At 43.2% G+C, this 18952-nt stretch overlaps 1 protein-coding gene across 1 annotated transcript; it reads left to right on the top strand.

Annotated features, from left to right (window-relative positions):
* Window positions 1–908: 908 nt before the first annotated feature.
* On the top strand, window positions 909–18008 carry CYP51A1 (cytochrome P450 family 51 subfamily A member 1). The gene is made up of 10 exons (XM_077303858.1): window positions 909–1132; window positions 4674–4772; window positions 6687–6863; window positions 8216–8342; window positions 8826–9000; window positions 10397–10516; window positions 11922–12117; window positions 14728–14823; window positions 16548–16719; window positions 17064–18008. The coding sequence occupies exons 1-10, from the start codon at window positions 983–985 to the stop codon at window positions 17258–17260; spliced, it is 1509 nt and encodes a 502-aa protein (XP_077159973.1). The 5' UTR covers window positions 909–982; the 3' UTR covers window positions 17261–18008.
* Window positions 18009–18952: the final 944 nt, after the last annotated feature.

Below are 18952 nucleotides of genomic sequence, written 5' to 3'. Positions count from 1 at the left end.
GTCAACCTCTGCAGGGGCTCTTGTCAACATTCCTCCTTTTCAACCACTATTTCCACAATGTGATTTTCAAACAAGGAGACCAGTGTAGTGTAATGTTTGGACGTAGGAACATTATACTCTCCTTGACCATGTATGTCGAAATAATCAACAGTTCTCAATTGCTTAGTAGCTGGCAAATATATCGTATCCCCCTTAACATCCCTTCCATTCACCAGCCCCAAATGTCCCCTCAGCCAAATCCTTACAAGCTCCAGCCCGGCGCATCTCACAACAGCTGGAACTGTAACCACAAGCCTGTGAGAAGCATCTTGCCCAAAGTCTAAGGTGACCAGATGGTGCCACTTTTGGAGGGACATCTGGGGGTACCTGGCAAATTGTACTTATGTTGCAACTAAAATATATATATATATATATTACAATACTATTTTTGTGTTCTATGAAACTTTTTGTTGCTCCATAGAGACCAAATTTTTAATCAGGAACCCCCACTACCCCACACACACACACACGGTCAATGGTGTCCCGCTTTACCAATGTTAACATCTGGTCACCTTATCAAAGTCCCCTTGCAGGGGGAGGGGCACAGGTGCTCCCTCAGGAGGCCGCCTCCTTTCCCCAAGGCCCCCCTGAAGCACAAGGGGCGGGGCCACGGACGGGCGCCAGCTCTCCCTGCGAGGATTCCGCGCTCCTCTTTGGATTCCGCATGGCCCAATCAGAACAGCTCAGACAGCGAACCGTTCCGTGGCTTGCGTGCTCAGTTCAGCCAAGCCCCTCCCCCTGCTACCCAGCCAGCCAATCAGGCGGCGCGCTTCTCTCTCCCGAAAGAGGGCGCCGCCCTCACCTTGTTTCTGCTCGCCCGCGGATTGGCTGCGGCGCGGCGTTCGTCAGATGAGCAGAGATCGGCCCAGCGCGGGCCCGGCGGCGTTGGCCCCGCCCCCTTGGGCGACTAGCTGCCGGGACCGGCTGTCTTGCGGGCGCGGAGATGGGGAGCTTGTCGGAGGTCGGCAGCTTGCTGCTGGAGAAGGCTGCGGGGAGCTCGCTGTCCCTGTTGCTGGCCGCCCTCGCCCTCGGCTTGGGCTGCCTTTTCCAGGCGGGCTCCCGCTTCCGCAAACAGCCCAGCTCCGACCGAGAAGTAAGGATGGGATGCCCCCCCCGCGCCCCCCGGAGAGTATTTGGATGGGAGACCTCCAAGGAGCCTCGTGTCGCTACGCGGAGGGAGGGAGGGAGCAGGACCTCTGGAGTTCTTTGGCCGTGAAATCCAGAAAGGATTGCAGTCAATTGGCTGCCAAAGTTTAACAAAAAAGAGGGTGGGGGGAGGTCAGTTCCTTGGAGCGTGTGATGTGCCTGTCTGGAATCTGGCACCTCTTTTTGTTTCTAGCGTAGATGTCCCCCGAGGAGGCTTAATCAAGACAACCCCCCCGTCAATGGTGTCCTGCTTTACCAATGTTAAAATCTGGTCACCTTACTTTAGGGGGTTGGGTATGAAAACAGGGGCTTTGAATGGGGGAAGAAACCTTGCCTGGACTAGGATTTGGGGCTGGGGTGGATTTAAGGGAGGGAGAGTGCTTTCTCATCTGTTTGATGCTTTTGGGGGTGGGGGGTGGGTTAGCCTGGCTTACTGGAGGAGCAACCCTGTAAAAGCAACTGGGTGCGTGGCCTGTGTGTGCTCATTGCCCCTAATGCTGCTGCTGGTTGTGGATCTTAAGTTCATGATATGTTGAGATGGCAGCACTCTGAGATATGCCTGCCCGGCTGCCCTGGTGGGGCAGATGAGAGGCTTGCTCAAGGAAGTGCGGAAGAATTATGTGAAAACAGTGCGTTTGTGTTGTCGGTGTGATAGTTTTCAGTGCGAGCAGTCCGTGTGCAATGGAAGCTGCTGCCAGTATTCTTGGGTCTCTTGGCTACTTAAGCAAGAAGAGCATGTCTTCCTTGCCAGCAGAGTTGTGGTTGTTCGTGGTACTGTTCTTATGATTGCCCAAATACCTAATGGGCTTCCTTTCCTGGCAGGAAGCTCTATTAAAAGGTAAAGGTATCCCCTTTGCAAGCACCAAGTCATGTCTGACCCTTGGGGTGACGCCCTCCAGCATTTTCTTGGCAGTCTCAATACGGAGTGGTTTGCCAGTGCCTTCCCCAATCATTACCATTTACCCCCCAGCAGCAAGCTGGGTGCTCATTTTACCGACCTCAGAAGGATGGAAAGCTGAGTCAACCTTGAGCCGACTGCTGGGATTGAACTCCCAGCTTCAGACAGCATTTCTGCCGCTTACCACTCTGCGCCACAAGAGGCTCCTATTCCTATTGCTGGTCTTAATCTGTAGGTGACAGGCCCAGGACTGTGTTCTTGGCCCCAAGTTGCCTCCCTGGAGCCACTGGTCTCTGATATGCTCCCAATAACTGAGATGCTGCCATAAGCCTCTTGGGTCCCATCCATGCAGTCACAAGACAATCCTGTACCTTTCTCATCTTCTGTCAGCAATTGGCTGGCCCTCTGCTGTTTCTTCCCATGGAATGTAGTATGACAACCTGTTTGAGATGGGAAGTTTATCCCAGCCACTCTGCCCCAAGGGCCAGATTTCCTGTTTGGGTCCTGCCCTGTTTGAGAATCTACACAAGCAAAGACTGTCCAGTACAAAAAGTACACTACTAAGAAAAAACCTGGATCATGAAAGCTGCAACATTATAATTTCTTTGTTTTCTTTTAATGCTGGTGAAAAGGTAGAAGACTTGCCAGAGTGTTCCCTGGCTTTATAAATAGCTTTCAAAAAGATCTATAATCCTAATTTTATTTATTTATTATATTTATATACTGCCCTCCCCGGGGGCTCAGGGCAGTTTACAAATTGTTCTGTCCTAATATGAATTATTCTCTGTTAGTCAAATTGTGGAACTTATTTCTTCATGTCCTTTCCTTTGTGTACTTGAATGTATTGCATTCAAATTCAAATGAATGTCTCTATCAGGACAGAATAATTTCTATTGGGATTATAGCTCCTTTTGAAAGCTATTATAAAAAGAGTTTAAATTTTATTTACATTTTGTTTAGATTTATATACTGCCCTACCTGCTGATTGGTCAACCGGTATTTTATTGCTGCTTTTATTTCTCTAATAGTCCTGTCTTTTTGATCTGATGTCTTAGTCTACTCTAAGCTTATTATATTTTTCTATTTATAACTTGTGTTAGCTTCTTCAAATACCATTTTAGCAGTCTAAATAAAATACTAAACTTGTCATAGCCTAAATATTATACTGAAACTACAGGGTTTGTGTCAACTTGGGAGTGAGCCATATGGGACTCATTTGTGAGTAAGTATATGCAGGAGTGGACTGGATGGAGCGTGTACCTGAATGTATAATAGTGGTTCAAGTGCCCCACTTCCTGTAGCAGTGAGGAATTTCAGGGACAGAGCTAGAATGGTTGGTTTCATTTTCTGACAAAATGTGTGTGCACACAAAAGCTTATACCTTGAATAAAATATTGTTGGTCTTAAAGGTGCCACTGGACTCAAACTTTGTTCCGGTTTCCTTCGAATGAGATATCGTGAAGGCTTCTGGTGCTGGGCTCTTTATGTACACATTTGCGTTATGTACACATTTCCTAGTACAATATAGGTTGAGAAAAAGAGGAAGCAGATATTCCAACTGTAGACTCAAGATGTTTCTTTAAACCCGCTTGCAGTTTGTGTTCTCACTGTGTTCTGAGCTCCAAGTTCAAAAGATCCCTGTTCTGTCTTACTTATCTGCTCATCTTCACTCAGGCGGGATGGGTCAGCTTTTTGAAGCTCTCCAAGGTACTTGAGAACAAAGCTATCTTAGTAATTTGATGCCTGTTAAGTGTTCCTTCTAATTTTCACTGCAGTTAGTTGGCATTATAAGCTTACAGGGAGGAGTGGCATAGGAATATTTATACATATAACTAGGGCCCAAGCTTTTTGCATTCAGGAATACAACGGGCACTAGATTGGGGTGGGGTGTGTGTCTGTCGTTCTAGTATATTGCACTTTCTGCATTCTCTGATCTTAAATTTATGCATAGAACCAGTGGTACATAAGGTAGCTTATTAAATTCTAGCTCAGTAGCAGGATCTTGGGTGGGTGAAATATGTTTTGCCTGTTGTTACCCATGTGCCATACCCAGAGCCAGTTTGGTGTAGTGGTTAGGAGTGTGGACTTCTAATCTGGCATGCCAGGTTCGATTCTGCGCTCCCCCACATGCAGCCAGCTGGGTGACCTTGGGCTCACCACGTCACTGATAAAACTGTTCTGACCGGGCAGTGATATCAGCGCTCTCTCAGTCTCACCCACCTCACAGGGTGTCTGTTGTGGGGAGAGGAATGGGAAGGCGACTGTAAGCCGCTTTGAGCCTCCTTCGGGTAGGGAAAAGCGGCATATAAGAACCAACTCTTCTTCTATCCCTGTTCACTTCTGCCGTACTACAGGTAATAATTATTGTTGGTTGTCTTGATAGTTATTTGGCTGCCATACACCACTGGGCAGACTGTAACTGCCCAGAGCCAGTTTTGGGAGTGGGGGGCAATCAATTGAATAATAATAATGGATAATTTTTTTTCTTGAGCCTCCATGCATGATTTATACTTGAAAAGCTCTTATTCACACAACCTAATGTAATGCTGTTCTCTGTCATACTATTAAACGTTTTTTTTTCCTTCTGCAGAAATATCCTCCTTTTATATCATCAAACATCCCCTTTTTGGGACATGCAGTTGCATTTGGGAAAAGTCCAATTGAATTTTTAGAAAATGCCTATGAAAAGGTGAGTCTATTTCTTGATAACATTGCCAAAGACAAATGCCCACTTTTATCCCCAATTTTTAAATTAACCATTGATTCGGGAGAATAAAATATATATAATGCATATGAAGCCAATAGCCAAACCATAACAGCTATGCAAACTAAGAGTTCTGCATCATGCACTTCATACCTCTCTATCTTAATGAGTCTAACCTGGACATCTCTGTTCCAGAGAGGGAAGAGAAGTGAGACACAAAATGTGTGTTAGTAGAAAACTGCTTAACTACACAGTGTCATATGTAAGCTTTAGCATCATGCACCTTATGGGGTCCAGATGCTCAGAGAACAGAAGAAGAGCGCCTGCTGAATCAGACCAGTGATCCATATAATCCAAGGGTGTGTCTCTCCAGAAATCCATGGACTACAATTCCTATGACCCTTTGCCAGAATCCAGCCCTGGTCTAGTCCAACATCCTGTCTCATACAGACAAGTAGCATAGCCCAAAATTAAAAGATTGTTCTCTCTTAATGCTTGGAAAGAGGCAAGAGAACAAGGTAAGACTTGCAGTGTCTTGTGATTGAAGGGGAAGAGTGACAGTTCAGAGTCCCAATAGGGATGTATCCAGGCTGGCAAAAGCTGTCTTGATTGGATCAGAAGAGTGGAACTGGGCTGAGCCATTCCAAATAGTCAAATTAGATCTTAAGGATTGCAAGAATCACATTTACAAAATGTAAATTAAGTGTGAATACCTTTTTTATGAATCCGTATAGTTTTTTTTATAAGATGGCAAAATACATCTTGGCATTGATTTAGATGATAAAAACTGGAGATGCACATTTACATATGGAACACCTTTATGATTTGCCTCTCTTCAACTGAAAATTTCATGGAAATAATTTCTTGATGTCATTTAACTCACGCTAGCAAGGATGTTTGGACCTGGGAGTAGCAAGGGTCAGTTTTGTGAGGTAGAGAAGGCCGGGTTTCCCATGTGATGGATATGTAAACACCAACAGATTATTGGAAACAAGTGATAGAAAACTTATCAATTGGACTGGAGAACCGGAGTCACTATAAACCAAAGATCTTCTAAAAATCTTCAAGTGTTAGCTTCTACCTATGCTTTACCACAGCCCAAGTGGTTTTCCTAGGAACTACAGACAAACAAACAAAAGACTGGAATTCATGATTGGCTGATGAAAGAGATATCCACACCAATGAAGCTAATGGCCCTGCCAGTAGAACAGGGGATATGTCCAGGTTAGACTCATTAAGATAGAGTGCTATGAAGTGCATGATGCAGAAGTCTTAGTTTGCATAGCTGTTATGGTTTGAGTATTGGCCTTGTATGTATTTTATTCTCCTGAGTCTGGTTAATTTAAAACAGGGCTAGTCAAACTGCGGCCCTCCAGATGTCCATGGACTACAATTCCCAGGAGCATTTGCTGGCAGGGGCTCCTGGGAATTGTAGTCCATGGACATCTGGAGGGCCGCAGTTTGACTACCCCTGATTTAAAAAGTGGGGATAAATATGAAGTAAATAAATTATGGTGATGCAACCGCCGTTTAGGATCCAAATACGTAGGGTTTCTGAACTGTGTCCAATCCGGGCACTGCTACATCCCCTCTTATTAAAGTCATTGCATCATATGCTTCAAGCAGTTTCTTTAGATGCAGGGCACATTCCTAGCTATTAGCGATAGAACTGTTTCCTCAAAGCAATGGCCCTTGGTGCTTAAGTAAGCCTAGTTATGGGTCTTCATCACATCATCCTTGTTTTCTTGCATAAGTATAGGTCTGATGTAACACAGTAGTATCACAGCAGTAGCAGCTCTCATGGTGTGATTTTTGCTTTAAGATAAAAAACGGACATTCTTTACAGTTACGCATTTTCCTGTTTTTCTTCCATTTCCCAATTCCTTGATTTATTTACAGTATGGACCTGTGTTTAGCTTCACCATGGTGGGAAAGACATTTACTTATCTGCTGGGTAGTGATGCCGCTGCTCTTCTGTTCAATAGCAAAAATGAAGACTTGAATGCAGAGGATGTGTATTCACGGCTTACCACACCGGTCTTTGGCAAAGGAGTAGCATATGATGTTCCCCACCCGGTATGTGTGTTGTCGAGCAGTCTCTAATACCAGATTATACCAATTATATGAAACGGATTTCACAACAGCAAGAGGACACGTAGATGCAATGTCAGCAATGCATTATTTTGATAGCCAGCATTCCAGCAGATAAAATTAGCCAACTGAGTAAGCAAGAGCAGCATACAGGGTGACTTTTATTATAGCCAAGATTACCAGTCGCCAATCCTCCAAGGGGGCCCAACCCCCAGCATAGTATAGTGGTTAAAGAGTGGCAAACTCTAATCTGGAGAACTGGGTTTCATTCCCCACTCTTCTGGATGCAGCCAGCTGGATGACCTTGGCCTGGTTTTAGTTCTCCTGGAGCAGACGTCCCCAACCTTTTGGCACATGGGGGCTGTATTAGTGTGCCCAGTTCCTAAAGAGGGTCACATCTAAAAGAAAAATGTAACAAAATTATTAACCTACTTATATAGAGCAAAAATAAACATTCAAAGGTAAGTGAAGAAATGTTAACTTTATTACAGTACATTTCGGTACAGTATTTTACAGTGGAATCCTTTTATTTAGCTACACATGCTTACCTAGTCAGTGTGATTTTTGTGGCTGTTTTCTGTTAGCCAAGGCATTGATGTCCAAGTCAATGTTTGTGACAGATGCCATGTAAATGTTCATCTGTAAGCCTTGACCGACACTTGTTTCACAATTTTCCTCTTGGTAAAGGTTTGTTCGCAGATGTTTGTGGGGCCAAAGATGGTGAACATGCCTACAGCAAATTTCTTTAGGTTGATAAAAATATCAGGTAGACCTGAATAGAAATCTAACAGATTTTTTTTTTTTTGTAAATCTCTCTAAGATGATCACTGGCTTGCAAATCAATTAGTTCCATCGGAAAAAAAGTTAAAGGGATGAACAGCAGTAGATGGTGCCTCTTGAGGCAGGAAGAACAGTATGGGTCTGAGGGTGATAGCAGCAGACAAGCAGGTTGGAGGGCTGCACAGAAAGAGGCGGGGGGCCTCATGCAGCCTGTGGGCCTCAGGTTAGGGACCCCTGCCCTGGACCAATCCTCTCAGCTCTCTCAGCCCAGCCTCCCTCACAGGGTGTCTGTTGTGGGGAGAGGAAAGGGAAGGTGTTTGTAAGCCGCTTTGAGACTCCTTCGGGTAGGGAAAAGTGGGGTAAAAAACACCCAGATCGTCTTTTCCATGCATAACATCAGAAGTTTGTAAGAAATGGGGACATGATCCTGCTGAAAGTGAGCCTCTTTCATCCAGTTGATTTTGAGATTAGTTGGGCTCAGAAAGTCCACCTTCACTGGATCAATTTTGCAAGCAGAATGCTGTGTTGTGTAACACCTTCTTTGTTTATCCTTGAAGATATTTTTGGAGCAGAAGAAGATGTTGAAAAGTGGGCTGAATATAGCACAGTTTAAAAATCATGTACCAATAATAGAAGAAGAAACTAGGGAATACTTTAAAACTTGGGGAGAAGAGGGAGAAAAAAGTAAGTACATAATTTGAAAAACTGTGCTTAAGCAGAATGTGAGATAAGGGAGGCGTGATTGGTGTTGTGACATAATATTGCATTGTATAATTACTTTCAATAGACAAGGAGTTGTGCTTTGATATTTTACAGTTCAATTTTGAGTTCCTGAGAAATCCTTAAGAACACAAGATACCCGAGAATCAGTTGTATACAATATAGCTATTTAAAACAACAGAAATAGAGTAAACACTGCTTCTTAACAAGACTATGCTGACAAATACAGAGAACAAATCAAAAGCTGAGTCAGCCTTGAGCCTGCTGCTGGGATTGAACTCCCAGCCTCAAGGGCAGAGCTTTCAGACTGCATGTCTGCTGCCTTAACACTCTGTGGTCAAGAAAACATTGTAAAATTTGGAATAGTTTTACCGATTATAAAGTTGAATGTAATGCTGACGGCTACACTTTCTCCGTGTAATTTATGTCTTCCTTTCCTTTCTATAGACTTGTTTGAAGCACTCTCAGAACTGATAATTTTGACGGCAAGTCACTGTCTGCATGGGAAAGAGATAAGAAGTATCCTAAATGAGAAGGTAGCACAATTGTATGCTGACCTGGATGGGGGATTCACACATGCTGCTTGGCTTTTGCCTAGTTGGTTGCCTTTGCCAAGTTTCAGGTACTGAACAACTCTGCCAGCAGATAATCAATTTGTAAATCAAATGAATGTATGTATTGTAGATCCACTTGCAAACCTGTCTTCCAAGTAAGTTTTCAGAGTCTTCTATAGTGCAAATCTGCACAGAATTATTCCAATGTGAGCATATTAATAATATAACCACAGAACATCGGCTGCTGGACTGTGAACTCTTCCCTTGTTCTTCTTGCATGCACATTCTCCCTGGGTGGGCAACATTAACCAGGGCTGACCTTTATGCCCACAGTTCTTAGGTGAGGCACAGGTGAGTTCAAATATAGGAACCTGGCAATGAGTAACTGGGTTACTGTCCAGGCTAGCTCAATCTCAGGAGCTCTTGGAAGCTATGCAGGGTCAACTCTGGCTAGTATTTGAATGGGAGACCTCCAAGCAATACTAGGGTCACAATGTGAAGATAATGGCAGACCACCTCTGAAGGTGTCTTGCCTTGAAAACCCCATAAGTCATCAGTGACTTGACAGCATTTTCCACCACCAACAACTAGGTTATAATTTATAATGGCTTTAGTTTACTCCATTTCTTGGAAGATTCAAATGAGTAGCCGTGTTGGTCTGAAGTAGCACAATAAAATCAGAGTCCAGTGGCACCTTTAAGACCAACAAAGATTTATTCAGGGCACGAGCTTTCGAGTGCTCTGGTTTTAGTGTCCATTTCTTGGAGGTCTCTGGTTAACATCAGTATCAAAGGTAAAGGTGGCCAGGGGTGAGAATTCACAGGCAAGGGATGCTGACTACAGAGGGAACATATGATCCCATAACCTGATTCTAATCCCTTAACTATGCTGAAGCAATCTGGGATGGTACATCTGTAATAGCCCCCAGTGACACATTTACTTTAAAAAGTTGCAACAACATAATACATATTTCTGGCGCAAACATTCTCTATAAATTAGTTGGAATTTGATTCCCTCTTCACAACTTCTGACGAGGTGAGCCCTCCATTGTGAAAGCTCATGCTGGGATAAGTGTGGTTAGGCTTTCAGGTGCCCCTGGACTTCGTTCCAATTGAGGTCATGTTCAGTTCATTTAGGAGTGACATTTTAGCATTCATCCAGGCTGTTGTGAGCTTGCGGAACTTTAGCGTCTACAGCAGTTGTTAATCAGCATGACCAGCTGCCTCCCTACTGCATCTCAGTTGCTACCTTTTGAACCGCCTTAAATGATATACCTTTAAATTAGCCTTCCAAACAAGACACATCCATGTTTTTTTTTTCCAGTAGAATAACAGGTGGTCTTTAAATAAATAAAATCTCCCCTTGTTAAAATTTATACCAGTACATATAAATCTGTCCGGCCAAGTCAGATGGGCAGGCCAAGTATTTATAGTTGTACATTTACTTATATGCTTTTAATTGCAGGCGAAGAGACAGAGCCCACAAAAAAATAAAGGCAATCTTCTACAAAGTAATTCAGAAACGCCGACAGTCCTTGAAAAGAGAGGATGACATGCTTCAGACCCTACTGGATGTCACTTACAAGTAAGTCATCTTGTCTGGCCTCTGATTCGTAAGAAACTGTTGAAGGTTGTAGGCTGGACTTTGGGATGTTGGGCTTAAAAATTTTTCACAGTCAGAGTAGTTCAGCAGTGGAATAGGCTGCCTAAGGAGGTGGTGAGCTGCCCCTCACTGGCAGTCTTCAAGCAAAGGTTGGATACACACTTTTCTTGGATGCTTTAGGATGCTTAGGGCTGATCCTGTGTAGAGCAGGGGGTTGGACTAGATGGCCTGTATGGCCCCTTCCAACTCTATGATTCTATGATTCTATGATTTCATAGAATCATAATGAAAAGGGGCTAAAATTCGCGTTATCAAGGAAAGGGATCGAAAACACTGGGATAATATTTGGATTAGGAATGCAGAGGTGTTCTAGAAATAAATACAGCTAATACCTTATGGCTGGGAGGCAGAAGAGACTCATGGGAGAAAACACTAGAAGCCTCCCAACACATATAAACGTTCAGTGGGAAGCTGATCTTTTTTGTCTTGAGAGAGGCTTTTTGATTAGATGACTTGTTTGAATTAATGGCTCTGTTAGAAATCCGAATATGAATCTTGGTGGTGTGTATACTTACCTTAAACATGCAGTAAACACTGCAGTCTGTTTTGAATGTTGCTGTGGCAGTAATCCAGTTATTAGTCGCACATCCCATAGGCTATTGATGTAGATTTGATGCTGGAGCAGTATGCCAGGGGCCATTTGGGCTGCAGGGGGAAAGACTTCCTGCCACTGCTGAACCAGCACAGGAAAAGAGTTCTCGGAAGAAGGGTTGGACTCCTAGTAATGTCATGTGCAGAAGAAATCATTTCTGGTCATGAAACCGAGCCTGCGTTGTTTTACAAAAAGACAAGATGTTTCTCATGGATGGATGTGAGAAATAATGGAATGAAATGGTCAGTGAGAAGCCATGTTTTGCTCTGGATCTTGTATACTGAAGTTGGTTACATTTGTAGGATACATTTGTCATACATTTGTCTTCTGTTACTATTACTGTTGTCACCATTGTTATATTCTAGTTTATTGGCAAAACTGAGTTCAATGTATAATTTTTAACATTCCATGTAAACCACCCTGAGCCCCAGGGGAGGGCGGCATATAAACATAAATAAATAAACACATCTGAATTTGCATGGCCATCCATCCCTAGAGAATTCAGAGCTTATTTTAATCTTGGCAGGAGTCAGAAATCTACTTCTGCTTCTCCTAGCAACCTGAAATTGTACTGTCTTTTGCTTGTTTCTTGTTACTCTCTATTTGTAACGATATGATTAGGAAGAATAGATTGTGTTTGGGAAATACATTAGGTGAATTTGTTACTCTGGCACACTACTGGTATAATGAAACAAAGTGCCTGTTTAACCCATAGAGTTCCTTTTTCTCATCTAGGGATGGGCGTCACCTGACAGATGATGAAATCGCGGGGCTGTTGATTGGGCTGCTGTTAGCAGGGCAGCACACATCTTCAACTACCAGCACCTGGCTAGGCTTCTTTTTGGCTAGAGACAAATCACTCCAGGAACAGTGTTACAGGGAACAAAAGGCAGTGCGTGGAGACAATTTCTCACCATTAGATTACGATCAGGTTTGTAAGCATTGGCAATTCGTGCTCTTATCTATATAGATGACACAATTGTAGAATGTTCAAACATGTCAGCCAAATCAGCAGGAGACAAGGGGACATCTGAACTTGATGTGGAAGTGTTGCCAGCATCAAAAGTGTAGAAGAGACTTTTCTTCAGGCATAGATGTCAAGGAGCAGAAATTAAAGTAGGATGTGCTAAGATGCCTTTTCAGTCAATTGTGTGTGCGGTAAGTGCTGTCAAGTCACCTCCAATTTATGGCGAGCATTAAGGATCTCCAAAACACCCTTTTGTTAACTGCTGGATGGTCTTGCAAACTGAAGAAGAAGAAGAGTTGGTTCTTATATGCCGCTTTTCCCTACCCGAAGGAGGCTCAAAGCGGCTTACAGTCGCCTTCCCATTCCTCTCCCCACAACAGACACCCTGTGGGGTTGGTGAGGCTGAGAGAGCGCTGATATCACTGCCCGGTCAGAACAGTTTTATCAGTGCCGTGGCGAGCCCAAGGTCACCCAGCTGGTTGCATGTGGGGGAGCACAGAATCGAACCTGGCATGCCAGATTAGAAGTCCGCACTCCTAACCACTACACCAAACTGGCTCTGAGGGTCATGGCTTTCTTTACTGAGTCAATTCATCTGATACAGTCACTTGAGATGTGCTGAAAAATTACTGCACATTCTTGCACATTTCGTTAGCTTTTCTTATTAAAATCAAATGAAAATGTGTGTGTGTTTGGGGGGTTACACCTGTTTCCCAGGTGTGAACAGTAAATGTGCTTATAATCTGATGGGATGTATATATGTTTGAACTAAATACACACACATTGTCCCTATGCATATTTACTGTACAGTGACTTTAATTCACAATATAATTTACTTTTATGTAATACATTTGTATCTGTTTTAACTGGCTTTTCTCCCACCCCGGGAGACTTGTTGGCTTACAAATCAAAGTATGCAGAAGAGCGCAAGTTAAATAAACACAAAAGGCACACAGTACACCAGGGTTGGTGTTGGTTCCGTTGGTGTGGCTTGCACAGGGTCATGAATGTAAGCTAGGGGATAAGAGGTCTTTGGCTGACATCTTTGGCCTTCAGTACAAGTTGATTTAATGTTCTCCCCAGTGTTCCACCATTCTGTAACGTTGTTTATAGGGTTGTGCGCGGCGGCATCCAAATTGGCTGTTTCAGGCTGACATAGCCAGTGCCACGGGGGGGGGGGGGGAGGCACAGGCGCCGGTGCATAGCTCCGCACCTGTGTGTTACGCATCGGTGCCTCCCGTCCCCCACTGCACGGCGCTGGCTGCATCGGCCTGCAATGGCCGATGTGGACGCTACCATGCACAACCCTAGTTGTTTATTGTTATATTATTATAAACTGAATTATCTGTATTGTTCCTGTTTTATGTAAACCTCCACGAGCTTTTAGGAAGGGTGGTATATAAATATAATAAATAGATCTGTGACCGTGCTTTGGCCTCAGTTTCCTGGATAGAGGGAGGGACACATGATCAGCCCAGGTCTTCCTCAGCTGGCTCAAATGCTCCCAGTTTTCCTTGCTCCTCACATTCAGAATTTCTGACAAAATGTTAGGTGATTTCCCTTATACAATTGTTGTTGTTGTTATGTGCGAAGTCGTGTCCGACCCATCGCGACCCCATGGACAATGATCCTCCAGGCCTTCCTGTCCTCTACCATTCCCTGGAGTCCTTTTAAGTTTGCACCTACTGCTTCAGTGACTCCATCCATCCACCTCATTCTCTGTCGTCCCCTTCTTCTTTTGCCCTCGATCACTCCCAGCATTAGGCTCTTCTCCAGGGAGTCCTTCCTTCTCATGAGGTGGCCAAAGTATTTGAGTTTCATCTTCAGGATCTGGCCTTCTAAAGAGCAGTCAGGGCTGATCTCCTCTAGGACTGACCGGTTTGTTCGCCTTGCAGTCCAAGGGACTCGCAAGAGTCTTCTCCAGCACCAGAGTTCAAAAGCCTCAATTCTTTGACGCTCGGCCTTCCTTATGGTCCAACTTTCGCAGCCATACATTGCAACTGGGAATACCATAGCCTTGACTAATTGCACTTTTGTTGGCAGGGTGATGTCTCTGCTTTTTAGGATGCTGTCTAGATTTGCCATAGCTTTCCTCCCTAGGAGCAAGCGTCTTTTAATTTCTTTGCTGCAGTCCCCATCTGCAGTGATCTTGGAGCCGAGGAAAATAAAATCTGTCACTATCTCCATTTCTTCCCCATCTATTTGCCAGGAATTGAGAGGGCCGGATGCCATGATCTTTGTTTTCTTGATGTTGAGTTTCAAGCCAACTTTTGCACTCTCCTCCTTCACCCGCATCAACAGGCTCTTTAGTTCCTCTTCACTTTCTGCCATTAGAGTGGTATCATCTGCATATCTGAGGTTGTTGATATTTCTCCCTGCAATCTTGATCCCAATTTGTGACTCCTCTTATACAATTAATAGCTTATAATTAAGGACTGCTCCAAACAGGGTACATATCTGGATTTTATCCTCGAGACACAAATTAGAGCTTGCTTATCATAAGAGAGAAGCTTACATGACTAAATGAAATGTTCTTAGTAGCCTGGAAAGTAATAAGTGCTTTACTTTTTCTAGCTCAAGGATATGACTTTGCTGGACAGATGCTTGAAAGAAACCCTAAGACTTCGACCTCCTATAATGACTATGATGAGGATGGCTAGAACTCCTCAAGTAAGAACCTTTTTTTATATATTCAGTGTTGTGTTTCTGGGGTGGTATTATGAATGTAGGGCAAACCTGGGACGATACCCACCTGGTTGCATGTGGGGAAGCGGGAAATCAAACCCGGCTTGCCAGATTAGAAGTTGGCGCTCCGAACCACTACACCAAGCTGGCTTTCAGCAGTCCGCTTCTTATTGCGATTTAAGAAGATTGATCCAAAGGTGTGATTAAGAGCACTAATGCACAGCAGAAAGTCCGGGATCCTCTGCCTCTTATCGGGTTACACGGGTGCGATTAGATTTTGAATTTTGCTCCTCTTTCCTGCAAGTTTGAAAAATGGTTTCTTGTAGTGTGAAAAGGATTATGTGAACAATGGCCATACAAATGGATTGTGCCTCACAAGAGAAAACAGAAGTTATATGAACATTTCACAATAAATTGCGGTTTGTTGAAATCAGTTTGTTGCACATGCCGATTGGTCTATTACATGTATGTAATGGACCAGTGTTTTTTTCCCCATAAATCCCAGTTCTGTGTTTGCCTCCTTTCCTGACTCTGGCTAATAGTTGAAATTTCCTTGAGTTGCCAGGCTGCTGGCGAAGCACATGAAAAAAAGAGGGAATGGATGGGGTGGAAAACTCAGGGTAACTCAAACTGGGACCACCTTGCTATTGGCCAAGGATAGTTGATTTGCCCTTCTGTTCACTGCATTTGATAAAACCATACTCTGAAACTTGGTGTAGTGGCTAGGAGCGCAGACTTCTAATCTGGCAAGCCGGGTTTGATTCCCCGCTCCTCCCCTACATGCAGCCCAGCTGGGTGACCTTGGGCTCGCCACAGCACTAGTAAAGCTGTTCTGACCGAGCAGTGATATCAGGGCTCTCTCAGCCTCACCTACCCCACAGGGTGTCTGTGGTGGGGAGAGAACTGGGAAGGTGACTGTAAGCCGTTTGGGTAGAGAAAAGAACCAACTCTTCTTCTAAGTATGTATTACAATTCTTCCTCTGCTTTGTCATTTCACCTGGATGGTTCTGAACTTGTTTTCTCTTGGAAATCATCCCCCATGAAACTGGTACAGCCAAAAACAGTCTACCTACTGCCATACCTCCTTCTTGCCACCCCCAAGAGTTCTTCCTTTTATTTCTTAGAAAATAGTCACGTTGTGGTGATCACAGCAAGTGCAAGCCAGATACCAAAGCATGATTTCAAGCATTTGTTTTTCCACCAATTATATGGCAGTCGGCATTCAGATATTACATTAAAGAACTATAATCAAAGCATAGTTTACAAACTGTGGCTTACTGAGGTCTGAATTCAGCCAGAAGCTGCCTGTAGTTATTTCTATTAAAGCATTTATATCCTGCTTTTCCCAGTGGCTTAATGCAGCTTCCTGACCCACCGGTCAGTCCTTGTTTTCATTGTAATACTTCTGTGAACCTTGTTATCTCACTTCCTGGTGTCCACTTGTGTATGGCAAGCAGAAGATGTCTGTTCGTTGGTTGATGATGTTCCCTGGAGGGGAGATGATTAAAATGTGGTATTGTTTTTCACTTTAAGTCGCTTACTCCGGATCATAGGGCCTCAACTAGAATAGTAGAGAAAACTTCATATTTACTAGTTAAGGGAGTGATCAGTTTGCTGCCATATCGGAAGTTGAGATTCAGGTTGTCATCCGTGTATTGGCACATAGATACCACTTTTACAAGAAGATTTTCCTTTTTAATTGCTTCTAGACTGTTGCTGGGTATACAATTCCATCCGGGCATCAAGTTTGTGTATCTCCCACTGTCAATCATAGACTTAAGGACTGTTGGGTTGAAAATGTAAACTTCAAACCAGATCGTTATCTCCAAATTAACCCTGTTGCTGCTGGAGAGAAGTTTGCATATATACCGTTTGGTGCTGGTAAGTCTCTTATAACAATTTTGACTAAATTATGGATAAAAACTTACATTTGCCTGCAGTACTATCTGTACTGCTTTTTAAAAAAATTGAAATCAAGATATCTTTGCAGTATGTTTTTCTTGCGCTTGGAATAATGAAAGAGCAGTCTCTAGAGTTAATTCCTAAAAATGCAGGCCAGAAATCAATTAAGTATATATATATTCAATGGGCCAGGAGTTTACACTTTTACTTGTAAGATGAATGTAAGAAAATGGGCACATAAGTTTTAATACCTGTCTGCTTCCACTTCTGAAATATAAAGTTTGATTTAAGGAAACTAAATTTTGTGGCTTCTTTCTTTTTAGGCCGTCACCGTTGTATTGGAGAAAATTTTGCTTATGTTCAAATTAAGACAATTTGGTCAACGCTTCTGCATTTGTACGAATTTGATTTGGTGGATGCATATTTCCCTACTATAAACTATACAACTATGATTCACACACCCAATAACCCTGTCATTAGATACAAAAGGAGATCACACACCCCAGCTTTTTCCAGCTGATCTGTAGAGACATTTCTAGACAAGATATGTGAAGGCTGAACCAGAGGAGTCTGGTCCATGTTTGTACTGTTGTGAAGAATTATGAATGTTATGCTGTTGTTGTCTTAGAATACCTGGAAGCCTGTTCCTTCTGTATATTCTAATTGTGTAATTTAAATATGCATTCATTATTTGAGCCTTTCAAATAATTCAGTTGGCTCTGGAATGAAGTGGATGCTGTGTTGCAAAACTAATCCTGAACAGGTTTATAGGCTCCCATCTTCTAATACAAATTCGGAGTATTAGTTCCATGATGAAAAGCGTCATATCCCTGCAGTAACGTAATGTCAACTTCAATGGAGTTTTATAGCATTACTGTGCAAGCCCTTTTAAATTTAGAGGGAGCCCCAAAATTAACCATAACAGTACATGCAGGCCTTACAAGCATCACTATGGTTTTGGAAGAAACATGAATTGTCACTTCTTAAAATTAGTCCTTATTTTTCAGTTTTAAGAGTATCAGTCATTAAGAACTTGCTGGCTGTCCTCTTTGTGGAAAATTCTGTAAGAGGGAGAGAATCATCCTGGAGAAGTCAGGAATAGGGCAATTAAATCTGCGAGCTTCTCTTACAAGATAAAATGTCTACTAGTTTTTCAGCAGAAACGTAATGTTTGTTTAGCCCTACTAAGGTGGAGATTAGTAATTCGGATTGTTGGTTGTTGAAATGTTATATTCTGAGACCTTATTAAAATTTCTAATAAAATACAACAGTGTATGTGTGGTTCATACTTTCAAATTTGAGTTCAGGATGTACCCTCAGATCTACATATCTGGAACTGATTATTTGTCATCAGCATTACATGACAAGAAATTAATTCTCTGGAAAAAACATTGCCTAACTGAATTCTTAGGTTCTTTGCATCCATTAAGAAACTTCCATTTCCCTTTCACGATATAGTGGAAGACTTCTACTCCTATATGTACTGAACTTCATAGTAATGCAATCATAGTTCTCAACTGATGCAACAGTTGCCTTACATTGGTCCACTATGCACGGAGTGGAAAGTCCGCATTTGGGGTGGAATGGCGGCGGCTAAAATCACCAATTATGCACATTGCAGGCGGCAACTGGGCACAGAGTCAACGTTTGCTGCCGAAAAAGCCGCATTAGCGAGATGCGGAAGAAAGTGAAGCTTCCCGGGACCAGGGCACAACCAGAAGTGGCTCTGGAGTATCCGCGTGCATAATCGGATACTCTGGGTTTTGCTGCCGTTCCGTCCTGTGCGTAATCGGTTTGCTTCGCTTCTTCCTCCTCCTCGTTCTCCATGCCACTGTTTCAGCGGCTGTGCATAATAGGCCATTGAAGCCTTTTGAAATGACATTCTTAGCAGCTTCAGCGGTAAATTCATTTTACTATCTTCTTGGGCATATATGAACCATGTTTACATTTCAGAAATGGTTCTTTATTGTATGGCGTGTGGAACCAGGAGATCTTAGGATCGTCTGGCAGCCGGGCAAGAGCTGTTCGGAGTTAGTTTAGCATTGCCTTCCCTCCATGTCCTGTGTTCCTTGAAGGTCTCCCATCCAGGGTCAACCATGCATGATAAGCAACTAATTTACATTTGTGTCTGTCCCACTAAAGCTTCCCAATGTGCCTGTATTTAATATTGTTCTATTAGGAGCAATCCTTTCCCCCCACCCCACAAAAGGCT

The sequence above is a fragment of the Paroedura picta genome, chromosome 11 (genome assembly GCF_049243985.1).
Source record: "Paroedura picta isolate Pp20150507F chromosome 11, Ppicta_v3.0, whole genome shotgun sequence".
Lineage (NCBI taxonomy): Eukaryota > Metazoa > Chordata > Lepidosauria > Squamata > Gekkonidae > Paroedura > Paroedura picta.
This window is presented reverse-complemented; position numbering and strand designations above follow the sequence as displayed.